This window comes from Embiotoca jacksoni, unplaced genomic scaffold (genome assembly GCF_022577435.1).
Source record: "Embiotoca jacksoni isolate LCO1_2020_lvr unplaced genomic scaffold, fEmbJac1.0.p SCAF_1, whole genome shotgun sequence".
In the NCBI taxonomy this organism is placed as follows: Eukaryota; Metazoa; Chordata; class Actinopteri; family Embiotocidae; genus Embiotoca; species Embiotoca jacksoni.
Genome location: NW_027185229.1, coordinates 12,300,688 through 12,325,083, shown reverse-complemented (window position 1 = coordinate 12,325,083; position 24,396 = coordinate 12,300,688). Strand labels below are relative to the sequence as shown.

Below are 24,396 nucleotides of genomic sequence, written 5' to 3'. Positions count from 1 at the left end.
AACATGTTGTTGCATGGCATAAAATCTTTATTTACCATACTTAAATATTATCCCCCCAAGTCAAGTCAAATCAAATCAACTTTATTTGTATAGCACCCAGCCCTAACAAACCAATCCATCAATCTCTAACAATTTGGACTGACACGTGTGGATGTTTGCAGCACTAAAGCTGTTTAAAGAATGAAATAGAATGAAGGCGGATATGTATTCATTTTAACTTCAAAATAAAAGTTTCAAATTACGTATATTATTGCTAATACGTGATTATGCGCCACTTTTTTTTTTTTTTGTATATTAGTCCGAATTTATCTCTTTTTTTTTGCTCCTGAGCTCTTACTATTAAATCACACAGTTCATTTGAAACTTTTAAAGTTCCTCTCAAAACCCACCTAATTTCCCCAGCTTTTAAAACTTCTGTTTCTATGTAGATTTTGCATTATTAATTTCTTTTTTGTTGTTGTTGTTGCATGCTTGATGTTTTTAGTGTTTGGAACGTGATTACTTACATTTGGACTAAATTTATCCATTCCGTATTGACCATTTATTTGCACTAAATGATTGATTATAGCCCAGATTTGTCAAAAGACGTTGCCAGTTATTTTTGTGCGTCAGTCAACCTATTATTTCAGCTCAATTTATTTGTATTGTTGGGTAGTTTAATCAGTAATATAAGCATATTTAAAACCTTGTGCAAAAATGTAAATTTGTAAAACAACTAAAGATATAAGCATTTGAAAAGGGCAATAATTGCCTCGGAAAGGTGAGGAAGCTCAAGAAGAATGTGACCTGAAAAGAGATCACTAGGTGCAAAGTAACTCAAATTACTAAAGTAAATGTACAGAGTTTCATTACGCCACACGTTCGTGTTTATCTGGGAGGTTTCTGTCACATGAAGCCAACCTCGTGTGCGACTTATTTTTTTTTTTTTTTACTCTGAAAAGGTCTAGCCGGAAGTCTCTTCTGTAACGCCCTCTTCGCTTCAGCTTGACCACCTTTCGTTAAACGTCTGCAAACCCTGCGCGCTTTGGGGAGAAAGGGGTTAATAAAACCATCTGGAAAGACGCCGTGGGGACATATAAATCGTCCCCTTACGCAAACAGAGCGGCGGCCTGCGCTCGGACGACACCGGCAGTAATGCAGCCTGCTCAGCTCGGGCCACAGCAGCACGCACGGACCGAACGATAACCGACAGACACGGCAGGGCAGCGCAGTCTGCAGCCCCGGGGCTCGGTTTGTTTCTGCCCCTTCTTCTTCTTCTTCTTCTTCTTCTTCCCCTCCGCCGCGGTGTCCTTCACACTGGACATGCGAGGATGTACAGGAAGATAAGGAGCAGCAAAGGTCAGCGAGCCGGATCGATGCTCCTATCGGTGATAAAGTAGATACACACAAAAAGAAAACCGGTTTTTTTTTTTTTTTTCTTTTCTTTTTTTTTTTTGTATGAACCCTGGCAGGATTCGGTTCGGCTTCTCGGTCCTTTCCAGAGCCTCAGGATGAGGAAACCCAAAGTGATCCGGATGATTTTTGCCTTGTGTCTAGGCTGTTTCATTATGGTCATCTTCTACTTTAACAGCAGCCTGAAGCCAGGTGAGCAGAAATTATTTCTCGGTTACAGAACGCAATCCACGTTTTCTGATCCGTTAAACCTCCTCCTCCGAGCACAAATGTCTTTTTAATCTGCTATTTGTTGCTTTAAAAAAAAAACAAAAAAAAAACTCGTTGCCTCTCTGTACTCGAAGCAAAAAAAAAAAAAAAAAGCTACCAAATTAGATATCAGATGCCTCGTTAATAGTGAATTGAAAAGAGGAAGTCTCCAACCTTAATCCATTTAAGGATGGTAATTATTTCACCTAATTCCATCACCTGGCTGTCAGTCATTTTAAAGTATTTAATTATAAGGTAACTGTTATTTATTTTTTTTTGTTAATGAATAAAACACATCTCGGTGGGATAAATTGTGAAGCAAGGCCTGCTGGTCTCATTCTTTTCAGATATGATTGACTCGTAATAAAACCCACCCCTATCTTGCATTGTTAAATAGTATGTGGCACGCTGATCATGCACATCATGATCATGCTGATCATACATCAGTAAGTGCAAGAGGTGGCAATTGAGACTTTTTTTTTTTTTTTTTTCTAAACCCAATTCAAGGATTTCTCTGTTTATGTGCGTTATTGATTCTTGTCATTCTGACACTACAGTATGCCCCCCCCCCCCTCCCCCAACCATCATGTGTCCATCCTTTTACACTTCCTCCTCATGTCTTCATTTCCATACGAACCGCAGATTTGGATGGAGGAAGTTTCATTGCCGAACTGATTTGTTTGAGTGTTTCCTCTGCTGCGTGGAGGAAGGCTTGGGGAGCAGTTGCAGCTGGCCGGTTGTGGTGTTGGCCCTCCCTGAAATCTGCTTCCACCTCTTCCAGGTCCCTCTCTCTTGCCACATACAATGGTCTCATTCAGATAGGCTTGACTGTATCAGGGGCCTAAAAGCATATATAGCCCATACTGAGTGGAGGTTGTTTTTTTTTTTTTTTTTTTTTTTTTGGTTTTGTTTTTCTTTTAAAGCGAGAGCTCGGTTGGTTCTGTGTGCCTCGTGTGCAGACCAAAGGGACTCCATATTGTCAATGTGCGGTTACACAGCTGAAGCACAATTTTGGGGCTTTTTCAGGTGTTCCAGGTTAAAGAAAACACCTTAAATCCACACGATGGGCATCCACGCGTCATCAGTCTATCGGGTTCAATGCATTCCAGGAGTTTTTTTTTTTTTTTTTTTTACTCCCAAGCTTTTAAATAGTCCTTTTAATGTGTCGCTTTGATTTTGATGGAGTAACTCCAAAAGTCAGGACACTGAACAGACTTTTACTGCTGATGTTCTTGACCACAATTTAATGTTCTCATGTTAAACTGTCTGTATTAGAAATACAGCCATTGGGCCATTTATAGCTAAAAGGCCAACATTTAGACTTGTCCAAGCAGGAGACGCGCAGGCGTGTTTCCTGACTTTAACGATTAGGATTAGTGGGACACTTCAACAGGACACTTTTTTAAGTGTCATTTGTCACACCTGGGCTTCTCCTTCAGGGACACGTCAAAATGGTTGTTTTTGGAAAACGTCTGTGAAAGTGGCACGACAAAATTTATTCGCGTGTCCTCGAGAAATGCGCAGTTTTGAAATCATCGTAAGTCACTACTTTGGTTGTGGCTTACAAACTAGTACCAGCTCCAAGGTAGCAAGCCCTATCAGTTACCGCACCCGAAATCGACTTCATTCAGCGGATATAACCGAACACATGACTTGGAACTAGGTATTTTGTTCTCAAATTTTCGGTATGGATACGTTGACATCAACACCAGTTCCAGAACAATACTTTTGCTGATACCAATTCTATAAAATCCTTTTTAAGGAAATGAATTTACATCGCACATTGTGGTACAAATCTTTAGTTTTCATGAACGCTGTTTAGAGGGGGGAAAACGTCCTCTAAAACGCCTCGTGTGCGCGTTATCGTCAGACACCGCGATATACAGATGTTCCCCAAACGCCTCGCACTTTGAAAAGAGCTGCTGCTGTAAGATTCAACTAAATTGTAAGACAGGGATTTTCTGTAACGTGTAGTCTGCATTCAAATTGAAGCGCGTTAGTGTAGGCGTAGACAAGATATCGAAACTTGGTACCTCATGTTCAGGCGTTTTTTTTAATACCAGATCGTACCAAAACATTTAGTTGCCTTAAAAGTATCAAAGTTCGGTAACCGCCCGTAGACATGACTAGATTTAGGAAAAAGAGTTGATCACGCACTGTGATGAAGAGTAACGTTTGTCATTTTTCAGCCCATTGTTTTGTTGCTCCCGACTTTACTCTTTTGGTTCATTCTCACCGCTCTCATAATTTCTTGCTGGTAAACATCGTGGAGTATGTTAGCAGCTGGAAACGCAAATACTCCCTCCTTAGGTTGGTGGAGACCAAACATGGAGCTAAAAAGAGAGGGAATAGTAGAGAAATCACCATGAAGCCAGGAGCACGTCTCAGAATTAATGCTAAATATTGTAGCCACACCTGCTGCGTGTATAAATAAACATGATAATAAGGTTGGCATATCACCTTTATTCAACGGCCAACACTGATGATGAAAAGGATGATTTGCAGCTATTTAGATGAACTTGTGAATTTATACTTGAAGTAAAGGAATTGAGCATTAAGTTGTATATGCTGTGGAGTCTGGGCTTCAATCGAGATGATGATTGTTTTCTTATTTATTTATTTTTTTCTACCAAGGCATATATGGAGTATATCAATGTGTGTTAATTTCTCTTTCAAACTCTGAGATGCTTTTTAGTTGAGCCTTTGGCTCCCTGTTCTCCACATCCTGATATACTGTCTCTCTGCTGTTCTTGTGATTCATGGCTCACGGTCAACTTTTTAGGATGTGCGCAACCAATACTCCAAAGAGGCACAATATATGTAAGGTATACTTTCTGGGCACACTAATACGCGGAGATTGCCTCTGGTATTACAGTTTCATGTAGCTTGAACATACCTGGAGTGCAACTCGTGTTTCAGGCATTAAACCTGCATGTCAGCTTTAAAAGGATCTGAATCGCTTTCAGATATACAGCCGGTCAGTCTTTTTTTTTTTTTTTTTTTTTTTTTGCATTTCGATCTCCTTCCCCACCATCTGGGGTAAAGGTCATAGGGTTTGTTCAAAGACTATATAAAGCAGCAAGAGAGCAGCAACATAACAAAGGAATGCACTGCCAAGTCGGGGTTAAACGGTATCAAATTACTGTATTTTTGGATTGTATGCTTTTGCGCACAAGATTCACAGTGCTATTCTAAATTTAGGATAATTACATAGATGGAGGGTGGCTTTGCTGTACATGTCCTTTATGGAAATAGTAATTTTTTCAGAGCATAAGATGATCACTGACCATTTTTTAATCGGTCAAGACATCTGTTAGGGTCTTTTTTTTTTTTTTTTCTTTTTCTTTTTCTTTTTAACCCTCCTTGTTCTCAATACAGCTCAATCTATCTCATACTGTACAATGCAATGACTCAAGATAAGATAAACTGGCTTTTAGACAGTCTGCAGTCTGAGGGGTTTTTTTTGGAAACCTTTTTGCAAATTAGAGTATTTTTCTTTGACTCTGTTCTCGAAGAAATGACTTGGTAAGTTTGGCATTTGTTGCAGTGCGCTGTCTTTACTACAAGGGCACTGGGGGTTTCTCCATAAACCGACACAAGTCCTGAAGAGGAATCACCGACACAGATGAAGACGAGGAAAGCTGTGAGGTGAAGCATGATCGGGAATGTGGCGTTGTATTTTATGGCCATGTCAGGATCTTCTCCCCACCCTATCTATTCTCCCTTGGGTAAAAACCCAAGAACACTGATTTATGTCACCAGTAACACTGCAGATACAGATTTGAGTTGACGGCTATCATGTAACGAGTTGTACATATTTAATTCCAAGCAGAACCCGAGACTGTTGTTTGGGACTTCGGGCAGCTGTTCATTATCCCTGTAGTGTAGAGGAGTACACCCCACCTCATACTTTCCTTGTCAAGGATTGACTTAAGGCCATGAAAGTCCTCACAATTGGCTTTTCATCACTCCAGCTTCGTTGAAACACTTGCAGTGCACTAAACAAATTTGTTCCAGAACTCCTCAGAACAATCTTAAGAGTTGCGGACGTGAAACTATGCAATCAAAACCAGAACAAAACCTCCACAAAGGAACAATGTGTGACTTGATCTTCAAATAATATTCTGCACAGTTGCCAGTTTGAATCAGTTCTGCCTCCTAGCTGCTGCCAGATCCTGGACCATCTAGGGTTATCTGATGACAGCTCAGGGTGGACCCGCTGTTCCAGCCTGTTCTCCTCCAGCCAGCTGCATATTCATGACTCAGCGCTACGGGAGCTGATTATACAGCAAGTATTCTGAGTGAGTTTTTCGAAATTTCATTAAGACCGTATGCTTTCAGAGCTGATATGCTCAAGTAATTGGATATTGCAGGTTTGTCCTTGCACTAGTGAACTTGCTCAGTAACTCTTTTGCTCTTCAAAACCCTGTTTTATCAGTAAAATCAATAAGGCTCTGTCGTGGCAAAATATTTCACTCTTCTCAACTTTTGTTCAAACTGAAATATCGTTTTGCAAATGATGGATGGATTTCCATAAAATTTTGCACAAAGCTAAATGGTCCGCAAAGGGTTAATTCTAATGACTTTAACTATCCCGTCAATATTGAGCATCTACTCACAGAGCTGGCCGTAAGCAATCTGGGGGCCCGTTTCAAGAGCTAATATTGGGGCCCTGGCCCCCATAAAAACATCAAAGATTTAAGTTTGTTGGCATCAATAATGGTATAATTTCGAACTTTTACATAAATGCATTATGTTCACTTTCAACATCATGGAAAGCCCAACAAAATAATCCAAACGATTCCCTCAATTAAAAACTGAAACTATTCCATTTTTGCTTTGGAATAAGGGTGAAGCCTCACCTCTGTTGGCTACAATTATTCTAGCAATTATTCAATAAATAGCACTCCGTGTTATGTATTAGCTGACACTTTAAACAATTTTCTCAAAAATAAATCAACATCAAACAATGACATAGACTGACACAAACAGTTTGGCATTATGAATTTTCTTTTACTATACATTCTTGAAAATCAAATTGCGATAACAGCAGATCCTGTCCCTTTTTATATATATATATATGTATATAATATAATCAGAGTTTTTTTATTTGTTGCTTTGGAAACTTTTGTGCAAAACAACATGAATCAGTTTGTCTTGCTTTCTCACATCTTGCTTAGTGGACAAATCTGCTGCAGAATAACATAACTGTGATTGGCCCCGTGCTTATATATTTTTTCTTGGGCTCCTCTCTTCCCATTTCCCAGCATGCTCCCATCCTTTGTAACTTTTAAAAAAACAAAACAACCAAGTGAAAGAGATGTTGGTGATTGGTAGAAATTATATTTATTTTTGATAAAACCTGCAGTTTTGGAATATTTTAATGAAAGACATTCAAATAACCTACATATAATTGGCCGAGTATAAGGTGCGGCTGTGAAATATATAGTCCTACCTGTCCCTTTGATTAACAGCAGTTATTCTAAACATAAAAAATAATAAGGTGACCTGAGTTTTAATCTGCACATGTCCATGCTGTAAGTACTTGGGAGAAGATAAGCTGTGATCGCCGGCAGACCTTCTACAGCTGGACCAATGAATAGGGGTCCGTTTTGGGACACTAATTGGACGATTTGTTGTGTTAACTGGTATTTTACGTTATTCAGCTCCACTAGGAAAGGTGCGTTTGATTTTCCTCACCCTCTGGTGGTTGCAGCAGTGTAGAGTGTGATATATTTGAATAAAGTATGCACCGCAGCTCACGGTCCAAAGTGGGTGGAATTTTCACTTCTTGCAGTCAGTCGGAGGCGCGGGGCCTGTTTCATTTGAAACGGGTGAAACACATTCAAGCCCGCCTATGTCTACTTGTACAATTTCGGGTCGACGTCCATGGTTGCCAGACAGTGCGCCCTAAAGAGTTTGGTGACGGTGACTATGTCGCCGAGCTTTGTTTATGTTGGATTCACGAGCTTTCGGCAGGGTGGGAAGGACAGGTAAAAGGTAGGAATGGGTCATGATTTTAACATTTTAAAATAGTCATTTAAAAAGTAAAAGGTCAAGTAGGTTATCTGATCATCATCTCATCATATTCCACTTGTTTTTAAGGGTGCCTGATAGGAATGTGTCACTACCACCAGAAGCTGGTGGTAATGCACCTAAAAGCTGTTTATTGACCACCATTAAATTACCGAATGAGGAGGAGGAGAACACGTTGCCATCAGGCTCCCGCGCTTTTGTCAGGGATAATCTGCATGGCTCTGTAAAAATCAGGTGCCAAGGCGCAAACAGCAGAAACAAGCAAAAACTGCCATAACTGTTAAAAAGGTCTGCGTAGAACGGCTTGAACAACTAAACAAATATGAGGTGCAGTGCAAACTGTTTCAGGTAATGCTAGCATGTAAACCTACCGAGACTATACACAGCGATTTTTAGAGCAAAGCACCAAGCAGATGGTCCAACCACAGATCAACAGTCAATAGCAAGCTTTGTCACCAGATGCATGTTTTGATGATAGACATGCAGAAGCTAAATACATGCTTCTCATCAAGTCTTTGAATAATAGTTTAATTGTTTTCGGTGAGTATCGAGTGTTTTTTTTTGCTCAAAGTAGCCATCCCAAGTACAGAGTTCAAAGTCACAACAACTATCAAATGACATTCATTATCCTCACAGGATGAACTGTTTGAATAGCTTTGGTGATCTTTAAAACAGTCCTCCTAGCACCAATATCAGGTCAGTATTTCATTTGGTGACCTGTTAATGATAACCTAAATTTGCTGCTCACAGATTTTGAAGCCCATGCAGCAGAGAGGGGCTGGCAATCGACTCCCCAGTAAATGCTTTAAACATTGGAGTGGATCCAAAAGAGCAGACGAGACCTCCTGGGATATCTGTTTATCCAACAGCAGCATAGTGTTTGTCAGTGCCTAACATTTGATTTTACTTCTGCTATTTTGTCTTAATCATCACTCGGTTAGTTTGCGGAGCGATACCTGCGCCTTCAGCCGTCCAAATGCGCGCGTGTTGGAAACATGCAACTCTCCAATTAACTTTTATTTCGGCCAGTAAATGCAAATCGGTATCTCGCGGCCTAAACGGGACCCGAAAAATGTTCACATCTGCATACATTCTTCTAAGGCTCAATAAACAGAAACTACGCCACCCACATGCTGCTGCCTTTGCACTAACACCCTTTGCTCACACATTAGTGGCCTAAAAGGATCAGGCTTCGCCTTGTACAGTGTGTCTCTCAGTAAAGCCACTCTTTGGCAGGAGAGGTCGAGGAGGAGGGGGCCCCGGTTTCCCCAGTGGGACCTAAACACAGACCTCCGTTTATGGCCTGGACAGCAGGAACACACATCAGCCCTTCTACATTTTGCATTTCCTAAGCTCTCGGTTTTGTGTGTACCTTGAGGAATGCAGCGGGGTTTTGGGTCTAGACAGGGTTAAACCAACAGGACTACTCCTTCCTTTGAATAGTCTGTAGGTGGGGTCGGTGAATCTAATAACTCTTATATTAATGGGGAACTTGAAGACAGCTGATACACTGTGTTTGGTCAGAATTGGTTTTGAAGATCTATATGTCTTTGTAGCATTTTTTTTTTTTCTGCCAGCTTTTCTGCTTCCATTCTTCGGTTCAGATTTAATAATTTATTTAGTCTGCTCTCTGATATTTTCATCTGGCTTTCTTTCAATTACCTCGTGACAAGTTGTAAATTTCCTCGCGTGCTGACTGATGCCTCATTTAGAAGGGGAGTGATGATGCACAATGGACTCTTTCAGTGTGCCATCTCAGCTTGTTGCTGAAACATTCTTAGTCTGGCAGGTATTTGTCAGTTCCTAAATTATTTCAGACGTTGCCTCTGTTGACTGGTGTTTCATTTAGGGAGGGTAAAAAAAAAAATTGCTTTGGGAGTGGTCGTGCTGGAAATGTTCCTGAGTCACTGGTAGTTTCCATAAGGAAGTGGAAATGTGTTTAGAAAACGGGTCAGATAACTCGGCGTACCGGAGCTAAATGCTCCCCTTTGGGGGTTGTTCAAGGCAGAGGACAAAACCTCTCTTTGGCATGATCATCTCTAACTCCCCTCATTTCAGTAATAGGGCATCATTTGGCATTTTGACAGAGGTGATTGCACTAATCGAGAGGACTACTTGTGTTTCCCAAGAATCGGCTCTAATTACTGTGAAATTGTCTCCTTGTGCATACAGCAACTTGGCCATTGCAATAATAAATATGACATTGATCTCTCTGCCAGGTAGGTAATGGATTTTGTTGATTCATTGTAATTTAAAATCCACCCCTCCGATAAAAACCCTCTAGTGGGCAGTGATTTCATGTGGACAATGTTTACAAGGTGTGTTTAAAAAAAAAAAAAAAAAAAAAAGGAAGCCAAATCCAGTGAGTAGGGGCAGTGGGGAGCGATAGTTGTGTTTTTGCCAGTGAGAAACTTGCACGTTTTCAACAAGCTGTGAGCAGGTGTGTTGTCATGTTAGACAAGCCAGCTGCCGGTTTCTTTGTCAGTCGCAATAGAACTCTGTGACTGTCAAAGAAACTCCACCCGGTTGCGCTTTTGACCTGACAGGCCTTCTTGGCTTTTGGACAGTGACTGTCTTTCCCCCTTATGAAATATGAAAGCCACTCAAAACACCCGGCCCATATCATTACTGTAGCCTTTCTGGGGCGTCGCATGACTCTCCGTTGCCAATTTCTTTGAGTATGACACAAAATTTGCACGTATAGGTGGCCACGAAAACGCACGTAACACAGATACTTGTGTTTATCAAGTGACAAAAAAAAATGCTTCCGCCTGCACTGTATGCAGCCTCATTTGAAGGGGCCATCATAGAGCAGACAGAGATGCAATATTGTTTAAAAAAAAAAAATAGGGATAACGCAGCACATTTTTAGATCATCTGTCCAAGGGGACGTGTATAGCGTTGCACCTGGATGTAAGCATAACAATTGCCACAAATAGATGAGTAAGGACAGCTCGAGTGCTATCCAGCAGCTGACGTGCAGTTTGTACCATAAATTCCGCTTAGTACTCCCTACAGCCTTCACCTGAAGGTCCCGTAATAGATCTTGAAGATCAACTGAGGCGCCAAGACTGAAAAACAGAAAAAGAAATACTGCAGCAAAATCCAGCCATTTCAGTGGAACTACAAAATCCAAACGGAAACATGAGACATGATTTTGCTCCGTTGAACAATAGTAAGCTGCCTTGACGGTGCTGACTTTTGGGGGGAGTGCCAGAGTCCAAAATTATTTATGATCATATATTCAATTATACAGTTATAGCTTTTTAGGTGTGCTGCCCTCCTTTTTATTCAATCTTATCAATTGGTCTAAAAAAAAAAAATTATGCACCACAAAATTAGAGTAGTTTGCAGACGGTTACACTACAAGACAGAAGACAGTACGCGTATGTCTTTTAACGTCGGGGAATATATTATACCTTAACAACTGGCTTGTATGCTAGCGCTTAGCTTACCAGCTTTGGTATCACACACCATTTGAAATGTTATATAATCACTTTGTCACGAAACTTCTAGAGTCAAATTATTTTTGCAAAAAATGTGGTTATTACCATATTTATTTCTCTGTACCACTTTCTGGTGGGACCAGGCTTTGTAACGCGAATGTCTTGCTTCTGAGACGTGTCAGTGTTTGGTACACTGTGACTCTATTTACGCTTCTGATCTGTGAGGCTCAGTGATCAGTGGGAGTAAGAGCCCACAGATGATAAAAAAAAAGTATATTGCTCGGAGTATTTAAAAGGTGCACACCATTTGAAATGAATTGTAAATGCTTATGAAACCTGTGCGAGATAACTTTCACAGATGGTGGTTCAGCACTTAAACGCATTAAAAGTTTTACTAAAAAAAAAAAAATAATAATAATAATAATTTATAAGATCCAGTGGTTTATCCATCATCTACTCGTTTATTCCTAAAAGTTTGGTCACCGCTGTTGTGCTGTGTACGTGTGCCATTGGCTGGCTCCAGTCAGCGTGTCGGTGGGTTTGCAGCTTTATAAGCGGCCCGCCAGCCACGGCTGGCCTGATAACGCCCCGCTGAGGAGACGGGTGCAAAGCACAGAGATGTAGGTTTGCTAACTCGCGCTCTTTTTGTGTGACACACCTTTGTATCTCCGTCTCATACTCTCACGCCGCCCCCCCCCCCCAAAAAAAAAATCTTCCAAGTCTTGAAGCCCTTCCATTATAAATAAGCATTTGTATGTTAGTGTAAACATCGGGCTTTTTCATATTTTACACGCTGCTACAATTTCACATCTATTACAAACCTTTCTCTGAGTTTATTAAATACCTGCAGCATCAAAAAGCTGCAGTTGCACACGCACACACACACACACACACACACACACACACACACACACACACACACACACACGTGGCAGCCGTAACTTCATTAATTACTTTTAATTGTAGATTATCCTCGACGTGGAGACAGATACTGTCTAGTGAGCTGCACTGCAACTATTTGTTACATGAGGTCCGTCCTCAGATTGGAGCTCAATTACAGCTGTTGAGATTCTACTGTTATTAAAAGTCTGTTTTTTTCTAAAGTGCATATAGATGCATTCCCATAAAATCATTCTAATCGTTAAAGTGACTACCAGAATATGGCAATAAGTCGCCTTGTAAAAATGAAAACATGTATAATTGTACCATAAGTGGCTGTAGTTAAAAAAAAAAAAAAAAGAAGTTATTATTACATATGCAAAGATTCTTCAATGTTTTTTGTCATCAGCCCACTCAGCAGATTCAGTCTGAATATTATTAGTTATTTAGTTGGGATATTGTCTTATGGGACTTTATGGGTGAACTTTTTTTCCACTCACCAGCAACAGCATCTTTTCTCCTGGAATATCGAAAGAGTTAGTCAACCAAATTATAGTTAAATAAATTATTTGTAAAAATTTAAATGAGTATTAATAACCTTTGTACTCTATTAATAGTGAGCCCCCAGGCACTTCCCTTGAGTCTCACTGCAACAGGTAGCGAAAAGGTGGCAACCCTGACAAATGTGACAACTCATGTTTGTCACTCATCAAAGATATCGATTTACTTAATAAGGCTTCGTCACATACTGAAGTAAATGAGACTTCAACGATGACACAGCACAAGCCGGCATAGAGCAAGATTGTGGGTTCATGATTTGCAGCTGTTTGCAGGTTATTACTCCAGTTCTCTGCGGGGAAACAGGTGTTATGTCATTGTTTCTGCACTGGTAACCATGTCTCACACAGGGACATCAACTTCCTATGAACGTGGCCTGGAGCTGATGACTTTGAAACGGGACCAAATACTGAAGTGGATATTGTGCCAAACAGTTCTAATCTTTGAACCCAGCTAAAGAGTGTCGCAAGATCATGTGAAGTGGGATTGGCTTGGGTTGCACTTTTCCTAAGACTCAAATCTGAGCTGTCCCTGTTCTGTTCTGAGTTAAACTTAATTTAAACAACAAAGTTGGGCAATTTCCTGAATCAGTGTCTTGTTTTCACTGGGCTATTGCTTATAACTTTATCAGTGGAAAAGTAAAGATTTGATGATGTAAACAGCCAAATGAACCTCCCGATGGACCCTGGGGCAAAATATTTTTGGATGGGGCCCTGTTGCATTGCCAGTTTAATCATTTTCTATTAACGTAAACGATTAGAATATATCAGAATGTTGTTTTTATGTTTCTTCTATTTTTTGGGGGGCATTTTATACAGATAATGAAAATAATTGTTACTGTTCTACTATAATGGAGTTAAACAAACGTTTCTCAAGTTTTTGGTTTGTTTATTACCTGACACAGTAAAAATAGCAGTAATTTAATAAAACACAACTCATTTATTGTACAGTTGTTGTAGAAAACCCTATAAGAATAATGACAGCATTACCTCCAAGCTAACGCTACACCAGAAAAATGTATCTGTATAATTTTTTTAAATCCTTTTTTTTTTTTTTTTTTTTAAATCACCATGTGACAAAACAAGGTCACCTAAAGTCTACTCATCTCAGAAAAAAAAGAAAGAAAAACATGCATAGAATTTAACAGTGAAGCAAATAGACAACACAAGGATAGACACGTTACATTGGTTAAACAGTGATGTCCTGTAAGGACAGGGGTTTGATCTACATTTTAAAAACCTGCCATTTCAAATGTAGCCATTTTAAAATCATGCGGCTGAGTCAAATGGACGCTTGTCTCCGAGTAACACAGCTCTCCGTGTGTTGGTTTGACATCTTACAGCTGCGGGTGGCAAAGTCAGATGAGTCTAAGGACGAGGAATCGTTCCAAAAATCAAACAAACTTAACCTCCTGTCGAGTTGCTCACAGGATCTTGGACATTTTTTTCAAAGACTGCTGTTGTTCCTAATTGATTTGATTTGATGGTGAGTTGTGACCATACAGCAGTCTGGTAATGTGCTCATCCCTGGTTAGACTGACAGCTATGTGGCTATTGTAGTATGTGAGTGGGTGAATTAGTTTCATTCAGTGCCTCGCGAGTGTTCGGGAACCTTATTAAGCCGACCTGTGAATGAAAATAAAATGCATAAATAAACGGGACACGTTCAGGACGACAGCACACCTGACGAAGGGGACTGGGATGTCTGAGCAGTGACACGCTGGAGTGACCCCATAGGCAGGTACATGTCGTAAGAAGTGTTTTTTTGTTTTGTTTGAATTGCTGGTATTATGTGGCTCCTCCTTGTTGTTGGCTGTCAGTCATCATTCAGTTCATCCAATAACTCCGAAATGTCATCGCTGGAAAGACGAGTCGTCTGAATATTCTTCTTCCAACCACAACAAGAGCAGCCGTCTCTCCGCATTTGCGCACCCGATTAATGACGTGCCTTTCAGTTGTACTAAAACACACATCTCCTGTAATTACTTGCAGGTTTAGTAAATACCGTTGCGGGTGCCTTATTTAGCTGTTTGTATTTCCCCTCCCAGTATTTTGCACATTTAAAGTTGAAACTCCCAATATTGCGTACGCTTTCAGGCAAACGCGCAAAAATGGACGGCGTGTGTTAAATTGCACGTTTGAAACGTCGTTAGAAGATCAGCTTGGACATTTTTTTTTTTTTTTTTTTGCGGGTGATGTGAAGTTTGCAGGTGATTTTACACACGCAAACCTTCAGTGAATCAGGCCCTTAGTCTGTAAATTTGCAATTAAGTCACAGAAGACAATGTGTCAGGTGGAGGTTGGTGGATTTTTGTCATTGCTCCAAGCTCGTTTCCCCGCTTTCTACTTTTTTTTATCCCAAACAACCGTCTGCAGGCTGAAGCTTCACAGTATTAATGGACATTTATATAAGTGGTATCAATCTTCTTCTTTTTTTAATCTAACTCTTGGTAAGAAAGCCAGTGTATTTGCCAATATGTAAATTCCTTTATTGTAGAATACCATAAGGAACTCATTTCTTTTCTGTTTTATTGTGTGAATACCAGCAAACATTTGACCAGTAATAAATGTTCTCCAGTCAGTTACGAACCTGCATTCAAATTCTTCAGACTGGTGATTGTCGTACTTTGTCTCAAACTGCATTTACGCTCAATCAAAAAAAAATTTTTTAGGTTTAAATTGGAGTGAAGTTGCTACAGCCTTCTCCTGCAGAGCGACAGTGTTACATCCACTCTCAGAGGCCACAGATTCACTATGTTTGCTCAAAATGAAATTCGAGGTTCAGGTTGTGAAACTGTGTACCCGACTGATGCCTGTGAAGCCGTGTAATCTGATGCTGCGCTGAAAGCTCATATGTGCAAACAATAGCTCGAGGATATTATCTACTGTAGGTTCTTTCATGTTTTTTTGTTTTTTTGTCTGCTTCCTTTCAGCCCACAGAGTCTAACAAAAGCTACTTTTTTAAACAAAAATGATATGTTCTTCACTGCCAAAACCCTTTTATATCTACCATTACAAAGGCACTGGAGCTGATAAAACTACAGCAGTAACAATAAAGTTCACTTTATTGTTCTTGCGCAACATTTCTTTATTCTGAGTTTGCTTTACTGTTTTACATTACATGTACTATTTTCTAGTGTATCTAACAGTGCACCCTCCAGTTGGTATCTTTGACGCATTTAGACGTGGTCGGTGGTTGGCGGTCGGTCAGATTTCCGCCATGACTCTAAAAGAAAAATCATCATAAAAAAAAAAGAATAAAAGAAAATCAAACAAAGAAATGAAGTGGAAAAACAATACAGTATTTGATTTATTTTTAATCTATACATTTAATATGCCATAATTGAATGAGAAATATTTGTTCATTTTGTTGCGATTTTAGTTTATTTAAAACAAAAAAATGAGGTAATTGTACTTTTCAACAGTCTTTGTCATAATTATGAGTAGTAAATGCATTTTACGTCTTCCATCCCTAACCCGCATTTACAATGTAACTACCTCTCCACTGTCCAAGTGCTTGTCGTTTACTTTTTTTTTTTTTTTTAACTAAACATGGTAAAAGCAATTAATAATAGAGTGTATTTACCATATTTAGTGTCGTGGTTAATTAAGAGGGTTTGTCGTACAAAAGTAATAGTATTTGTTAACCTTTTAATGTTTGTCTTCTCTCTCTTATTATCTCTCCCTCTTATATTTTTCCTTTTTGTGGAGCACTTTGTTAAGTTGAATATATAAGAAGTGCTATATAGGTAGTGCTATTTGTTTCATAGCACTTTAACTACGTTATCACTAAGTGTGATTATCACTTTAACTTAATACATCTTTGCTTTGTCAACTCTGAGTGAGCTTTTGTGTTCTGTTTCCTCAGCATCAGAGCCGGTGGGCGAAAGAAGCAGTGAACAGAAGTCGAGGAGAAGTCCTCTGCAGACGCTGTACGATGGTGACCAGGTCAGTCCTTTCTAAATGTATTATCTTAACCTTACTGCCAAGCATGGACTCTTTTTTTTTTTTTTTTTTTTTTTGCACACATTCAATATTTATTTATTATGTATTTCTTCAGGATGACTGCATTTTCTTTTGCAAACTCCATTCAAGCTCTCACTGACAAACTCAGAAAAGCGCTTTTTGGCAAAGGTGATAATAAATTGACTTTTTAAGATTCCTTGTGTGTTCCTGGCACAGAAGGTTTATATGTTTGGCCAATGCACTGACACGGCCCAAAATTCAACTGGCAGACAGAAATAACCACAAACAAGCTTGGTCAGATGTTTAATAATATCTCATTGTCTCATTTGTAAGACCAAAATCCAGAAGTGCACCCCTGTTGAGGATATAACGTCAGCATTACGCACTAAGCATTACTTTATTTCTGTCTACAACAACCTGGATATGTTTACAGCTGATTGAGACTAAAGTGCCCTTTTGCGCCACATAAATACATAATTAGTATGATCATGAGAGGTGTTATTGCTGCTGCTCTATTCTGGAAGTCCACCATCCTTCTGTTACACAAGTGATGGCTTCACTGTCTGCAAGGGGTTTTCATTGCAGTTATTACTTAAGTGGAGATTAGTTTAGACCAGAGGTCTTCAACAGGGGGTCCGTGGACTGCAGGGGGTCGTGCAATTTTTGGTTGATTAGACAATTTTTTTTTTCTCTCCCCCTCAATTTAAACTTCTTTAAATACACATTAACATGAATCCAATACATTGTAGCGAATGGATAAATGGAGGCAAGATAACTTGTATGTTTATACATGGCAGTGGCACTAATAGGCCATCACTCATTTTTGTTTCCACATTTATGTTTAGAATTAAAAACGTCAATTTGAATAGCTTGTATGCATGATTATCATGAAATTGACAGACAATGTTGATATTGGCATTGGTATCAGTTGACAAGGTATGTTTATAAATGGCAGTGGCACGGCCACCCTACTCTCTGTACCTTGCACACGTTTAAAATAAAAACATGAATATATGAACCTGTGCTATATTTGAATAGCTTAGTATTGAATGCACAATAACAAGGTGTGTTTATACATGGCAGTAGGCCCAGTTTAATATAAAACACAATTTTATACAATATATATATATAGGACGGGGGACCCTGCTCCATCTCTCTATCAGTTTGGGGGTCCTTGGCCTGAAAAACGAAAGACCCCTGCTTTAGACCAATAAAAAGTGTCTGTGGTGGATCATCACACATGTTGCTGTTTGTCTTTTTCAAATCAAATGTTTCAATATTCCATTAACCAATACGTCCAATTACATTACCAACAAGATTATTGTAGTGCAGAGATTTAGAGACGGATAACTGAAAGTCTCCATTTAAAAGCTGAAAAACGTAAGCAGTTTACGCAGCCTCTGTGACGTCACCCACGGCTGCCCTGAACAGTGGTTTTGAAGCTCAGTTCCAGGTAAATCTGCCCGTCTCCATCTTGGCAATGCATGACTCAGCTTTACTCTAATCCAAAAATGGGCTAAGAGGTGGTGCGGGGCTGGAATTTGTTTGCTGAAATCTGCAGGCAGCTCGTCAATCTGTGACAGCATCCATCTGTCACTCAAAGCAGCCCAGCCCTTAATTCTTAATGACGTTAAGCCTTGAAACAGTTTAATTGGGTGAGTTATATAAACATTGGATCCCCGTACAGTTGGCATGATCAGAAAATTATTGCTTTATTTGTATCAGGCTGTAAACATGTTTATTTCTAGTTGGGCATTTTAACATGGGGTACAAAGGGGATTGACTCACTTTTGGAGCCAGCGATGGAGCCAGCAGTTCCTCGATGAGCCAATCGAGGAACCGCTGTTTTTGGCACTTCTGCAATTAATCTGCAGATTATTTTCTTAACAGTTTGTTATTTTAAACAAGTCATGCTGCTACATTTAAAAGCATTTCTATTAAAAAGGGCAATATAACTTTAACTGACCTCCATGTAGTTCAACACACAGTGCTCTCCTTTCCGGTGTTTACGGAAGGTGCGACAGGGTTGTGTGAGTATAGCCATGCTGTGGATCCAAGTCAAACCCGCCAATAGAATCCGGTGTCTCATCCATCAGCATAGGTCCCATTCATTACAATCAAGTCAACTTGCAACCAAAAGTTTTTGACTGGCAACCAAAAATGGTCTTTTTGAGACACAATAACGAGGCAGTGTGACTAAAACCATCATAACTAATGGTTATTATTAACCATTAGTGCGGCACTAATCTCTGCCTGTCTGACTGACATCAGTGGATGTCCTCACACCAGCTGAAAATCAACCTCGACAAGACCGAACTGCTCTTTCTTCTAGGGAAAGACTCTCCCACCCTCGACCTGACTATTACCTTGGACAACTCTGTGTTATCCCCGACCCTGACTGCTAAGAACCTCGGTGTGACACTCGACAGTCAACTCTCTCTTTCTGCCGACATCACTGCAACAACACGTTCCTGTAGATACATGCTGCACAACATTAGTAAAAATAGGTCCTCTTCTCACTCAGAAGGCGGCGCAGGTTCTGGTCCAGGTTCTGGTCCAGGCTCTGGTCATCTCACGTCTGGACTACTGTAACTCCGTCCTGGCAGGTCTGCCTGTTAGTGCCATTCGACCTCTGCAGCTCATCCAGAATGCAGCAGCTCGACTGGTCTTTAACCTCCTAAATTCACTCCCACTACTCCGCTCCCTTCACTGGTTACCAGTAGCCGCCTGCATGGTACTGTAATGTTTGCAATCCAAATCATTTTATTCTCCGTTCACATATTCTTACTTACAAATTTGATTTTTAATTTTGATTTGATTTGAACTGTTTTTATGCTTGCATAAAAAGATACTAAAATACCTTCATAATCCAGCTGCTATGCACCAGTCTTCATAAACTCCTGCTATAAGTCGGGCTAATAAACAAATCAGCTCAAAATTGTTTTAAGTCTTGGATAGTTTTTCACATCAAGCACAGCTGCCATGTTGTTTAATCCTGCAGTAAAAACAAAAGGTCAGCCATATTTGTTGAATTACACAAGAGACATCTATGGAGGAAGATTCATGGGTTTGTACAGCTTCTGTCAGGCTGCAGACAACGAAGAGCTCAGGAACTTCCGAGCTGCATTTAATAAAGGTGAGACAAATATTCTGGAGACATTTGACTCGTTGGTTCATGAAAAGATTTAATACACTGTCATTAAAATCAGTAACATGAGCAGTTGTTTTTTTTCAGGAAATGTAATAAATGAGTGGATTATTTATTCTTTGGACCAGTTCACCGAGTTTCTGCAAGCAGATCTGCTCAAACAGGACTAAACACAGTAAACAGTGAATGTGTTTTTGGAGCTCAGAGTTCCACAGAGATTAGACCACATGCAGACTTTATTTCCAGTGGACTCATGAATTACTCTTCCCCCAAATGCATCCTCCTATTTTTTCCTCTGGGCTTCTCACTTTAATAACAGTAATAGTATGACTGCATCACAGAGTTATTTCGATTTACACAATTACGTTCCCGCCCCCGCTCTGATTTGGAACAAACTCACTTTTGATACTGAGCACACAGATAACTCAACGTGCCTTTTTTTTTTTTTAAATAATAGCTTGTGTGCACTAAATGGTTGTTATTATTTACTTTTGTGCTTGACCTTTGCCTATCAGAGGGGATTTTCCTCTAATAAACAGCCCTGGGTGGAGCTCCGAATGGTCCCTTTCTGTCTCTTCATCTTTTCTAATATTCATCCTTGACTTGTGTTCGAAAATCCAGCGCTGCAGACGCCCCTCTGTTTCCCATTAAAGCTCCCTGTGAGGAGAAGGAAGGTGTGCACGCCAGTAAAACAAACCAGCTCCAGCCGACATCATTGACTTCATTGCCTGTGATATTTTTTTTCTTCTTCCATCCCACTTAAATGCCTCCCCGACAGAAGGAACCTGCTGAGCTGTCGGGCTGGAAGCAGTGAGGGGGAATTAATGGGAGGCAGATTTATTTCTTTGTTTACATCTGTAAACACAGCTTGTGAATGGCTTGGTGTTCCTTTGCTCTTGGATGTTGCACTCTGCTGATGTGCAGCAGGTAATTAGGTGAAAGGCTAAGTGACAGAAGTGGAGGACAATGGCCTGCTCATTTGATTACAAAATAAAATCACCGCAGTGGACCAAAGAACACTTTATATCACTGATTTAATTTTGTCTTTGGACTGATGAACAGCTTTTTGATGAGGAAACGACCTTTTAGATATTTCTGTTTTTTGATGTTTGCCTTTTTTGTTATATATATATATATATTTTTTTTTTTGGCTAAAACATATTTGCATTTATGCCATCATGTTTTTAGGTTGTACATCTGTTCGACCCATTCTTGTGAACGTGCTATCTCAGCAAATTTGGCACAACATTCACTTGGACTCGAGGATGACCTGATTACATTTTGGTGGTCAAAGGTCAAAGGTCACTGTGAACTTACAAAACACGTTTGTGACCCTAACTCAAGAATTAATTCACTAATTCTGACAAAGCTTCACCTGTCTAGAAGGATCAAATTATTGTCCATTTATCACACAGCTTGAACATTGAATAGTGAGTATTAAAGTGAATTACAACAAAATTATTTTATTATGAAAATTAGTACAGTTTTAAACATTGTTGCCAAATGGGAGATAGCATATGATTTTAAAAAGTGACAAATTCACAAAAGTTTTTTTTTTTTTTTTTTTGGTTCTAAAACACCTTTGTAATTTGAGTGTAATAATTGAATGTAATTTCATGATTTATTTATTTTTGTCCTGCCTTAAATGGATCTAGTATTGCATTCAGTTACTTATTAAATCTCGCCCTTAAGTATATACTGTAAGTGCTGCTTTTTGCAACATTCAACAAGCTTAGGATTTTTGGTATCCTCTCTGAATGACCTGTTTGTCTTGTGGTGCATCCCAGTGGGCTGTTAATGCCCTCGGAAAACTGCACAAAATCATGCACACGAGGTGTAAGGACGCATGAAGTGGCCAAACTGAGATGAAGAGTCAGTGCTGGCCTCCTTGATGTTCCAGTGTCCGCCAGTAAACACAGAGAGCCACACATCAGGTCAGGCACCGAGTTAAACTTAGAGTCTTAGGGCTCCGACCGCTGCAGTGGTGAGCCGGGTAAGTAAATGAAAGAAGTAAATAAGACATTTGTGCCATGAAGAGGCTAAACTGAGTTGGGTGAACTGTCTTTTTTTTATTAAGGCAGTAAGGGGATGGCAGCGATGGCCCATAATTAAGACCACCGGAGGAGAAGAACCTGTGAATATATGTTCTTGTATTTAAGAGCATCTGGGGCTCGGCTATATGCCGAATGTGCACGGTATCTGCTAAACATGGCTAACTTTAGTCTGGCTAGTTTTGGTTTTTTTTTCCCAGTCCGGTAATTGTAGATAGGCTTTTGCGGTGTCAGATTGCGCTATGCAAAATTTGCATAATGTTCTTGAGTGATGTCATCCGAGTCAGCGTTGGCTGTGGCTGACGAGAGGCTTCAGAATACCAGCTTAACATACCTGAACCACAATGCCATATAATCTTTTCCACCAAGCGCCCCCGCTAGTCATTACAAGGTAAAAGATCGTTATTGTTTCCCTCGGTGTGCTCAACTTGAGCTCTGTTTCCTCTCCAGAGAAGCGTTTCTTCCCTTCTAGTTATAATGGCAATCCACCAAGGTGTGAGCGTACCTGGCTCCTAAAGGAAATGGAAGATGACACAGCGATTGTTTTATTTCACGTCACACCCGTACGTTTAATTACCAGACTTAAGTACAACTCCTCTGAACTGTACGCTTCACTGAGTGCTCACATTATCCACCGTAAATTGGGCACTTGTGATGTGCGTGCTAGAATCTGAGCCCCGAGGTGCGTCATTTTCTGCCAGACCAGAAGTCCAAAATCCCAAAATGTCAAAATGTAACCAAGAAAAGCGTCAAAATCTCAAAATTTGACACAAATTAGCAAATGTTTGGCATTTCTGCTTGAAAAATATCTCCATGATAAATTAGTTATCAGAGAGGTTACAGGTTCATTTCCTCCAGCTCGGCTCATTAATTCCTTCACTATCTTCATCATTTCAGCTCTAAATTCAACACTTTTTTTTTTTTTTTGGTGAATATAATGTTGTTATAGCTAGTAGTGGCCCAAACTACCCCAAAGTTATTTTTTTAAGGCGGACAATCATAGCTTCAAGTTTTCTCCCCGTTTAATGCGTCTTCTGTTTTTTTTTTTTTCCCTGTAGGCCGAGTCAGCAGTCCAGGCCGTCCATCAGGGTCGACGGGAGCTGTTAGAAGAAGCCTGCCGCTCCTACACCCGCAAGCGCAGAGTCCTTATCCCCGAGGATCTGAAGCACGTCATCGTGGACGACCAGCACGGCTTACTGTACTGCTACGTGCCCAAAGTGGCCTGCACCAACTGGAAGCGGGTGCTCATGGTTCTGACTGGCGTCGCTGGATCCCACACCGACCCGCTGGCGATCCCCGCCAACGAGGCCCACGTGCCAGGAAACCTCCGCACCCTGTCGGAGTACTCCACCTCCCAGATCAACCAGCGCCTGCGCTCATACCTGAAGTTTGTCTTCGTACGCGAGCCCTTTGAGCGGCTGGTGTCTGCGTACCGCAACAAGTTCACACGGAGCTACAACACGGCATTTCATAAACGATACGGCACGAAGATAGTGCGCCGGCACAGGCCCGACCCGCAGCCGGAAGCTCTGGAAAGAGGAAACGACGTCTCCTTCGAGGAGTTTGTGTATTACCTCGTGGACCCGGGCACCCAGCGAGAAGAGCCATTCAACGAGCACTGGGAGCGGGTGCACTCCCTGTGCCACCCCTGCCTCATCCACTACGACGTGGTGGGGAAATACGAGACGCTGGAGCAGGACTCCCGTTACGTGCTGCAGCTGGCCGGGGTGGAGGACCAGGTCAGCTTCCCCGCTTCGTCCAAGAGCACCAGGACTACAGGAGACATGGCGGCCCAGTTCTTCCATAACATCAGCCCGTTTTACCAGAAGAAGCTGTACAATCTCTATCGCATGGACTTCCTGCTCTTTAACTACTCTATACCAGCCTACCTCAATTTCAGATGAGGCTGGGCGTCACTCACCTCGAACTTTCTGAGCCTGGACGCTTTGTTTTTGAGATGACTCTCTGTAGGCTTTAGTATGAACACTGCAAACTGTTTCAATAGAAAAAAAAAAAAAAAAAAAGCACCACAAAAGCATTAAAAAAAAAAAAAAAAATGTCCTGATCAGAGCTCCAAAGAAAACGCATTACTTTTAGAGACTGAACATCAGGATGAGGAACATGTGCGGAGCAGATACAAGTTTGAGAGAATCTTCTTTCCTCAAGATCAGTATTTGACTGTAAACGGGGATCGAATTCATGTCGGTCACTGCCTATGAACTCTTGGTTTAATTTCATTTCAGTTGTCTGCTGTTTCAAAAGTGTGTTTGCACGACAAATGTTATCTCTGCAAGGTGCACTAAGCATAATGAGTAAAGTATTAAAATCCTATCAAGACCGTGAATGTCTCCAAACGTACGTGCCTTTGATCGTGGACCTTATTTTGTCCCCAGACGACAATGACATCTTCTGTAACTGTGACTCTCGTTTACTTTTTTGTACTGTAGGAACAGGGTTTTTTTTTTTTTTTTTTTTTTTTTTTTTTTTGTGTGTAACTATGATATTGTTTTTATTTATTATGTTATTTCTGACCCTACAAAGTCAGACAAACCAAAATAGACATAGTTTCTCTCACAGTTTTCAAATAAATGCATTTCAGCAAGAATTTGTTTATTGCTTTAAATATTAGTTATTAATATTTCAAAGTTTACAGGGCAGCAGTCAGAGCGCAC

The 24,396-nt window shown here is 40.4% G+C and overlaps 1 protein-coding gene across 1 annotated transcript; it reads left to right on the top strand.

Annotated features, from left to right (window-relative positions):
• The first annotated feature begins 976 nt into the window (after positions 1-976).
• Positions 977-24,323, top strand: LOC138210235 (carbohydrate sulfotransferase 11-like). Its single transcript, XM_069169315.1, has 3 exons — positions 977-1,584; positions 16,428-16,507; positions 22,783-24,323. Exons 1-3 carry the CDS (start codon positions 1,491-1,493, stop codon positions 23,626-23,628), a joined length of 1,020 nt encoding a protein of 339 aa, XP_069025416.1. The 5' UTR covers positions 977-1,490; the 3' UTR covers positions 23,629-24,323.
• The last annotated feature ends 73 nt before the right edge of the window (positions 24,324-24,396 follow it).

Coding starts and splice junctions, on each gene's coding strand:
- LOC138210235 (XM_069169315.1), top strand. CDS start 1,491: ATGAGGAAACCCAAAGTGATCCGGATGATTTTTGCCTTGTGTCTAGGC. Junction 1,585..16,427: donor TAACAGCAGCCTGAAGCCAG/GTGAGCAGAAAT, acceptor CTGTTTCCTCAG/CATCAGAGCCGGTGGGCGAA. Junction 16,508..22,782: donor CGCTGTACGATGGTGACCAG/GTCAGTCCTTTC, acceptor TTTTCCCTGTAG/GCCGAGTCAGCAGTCCAGGC.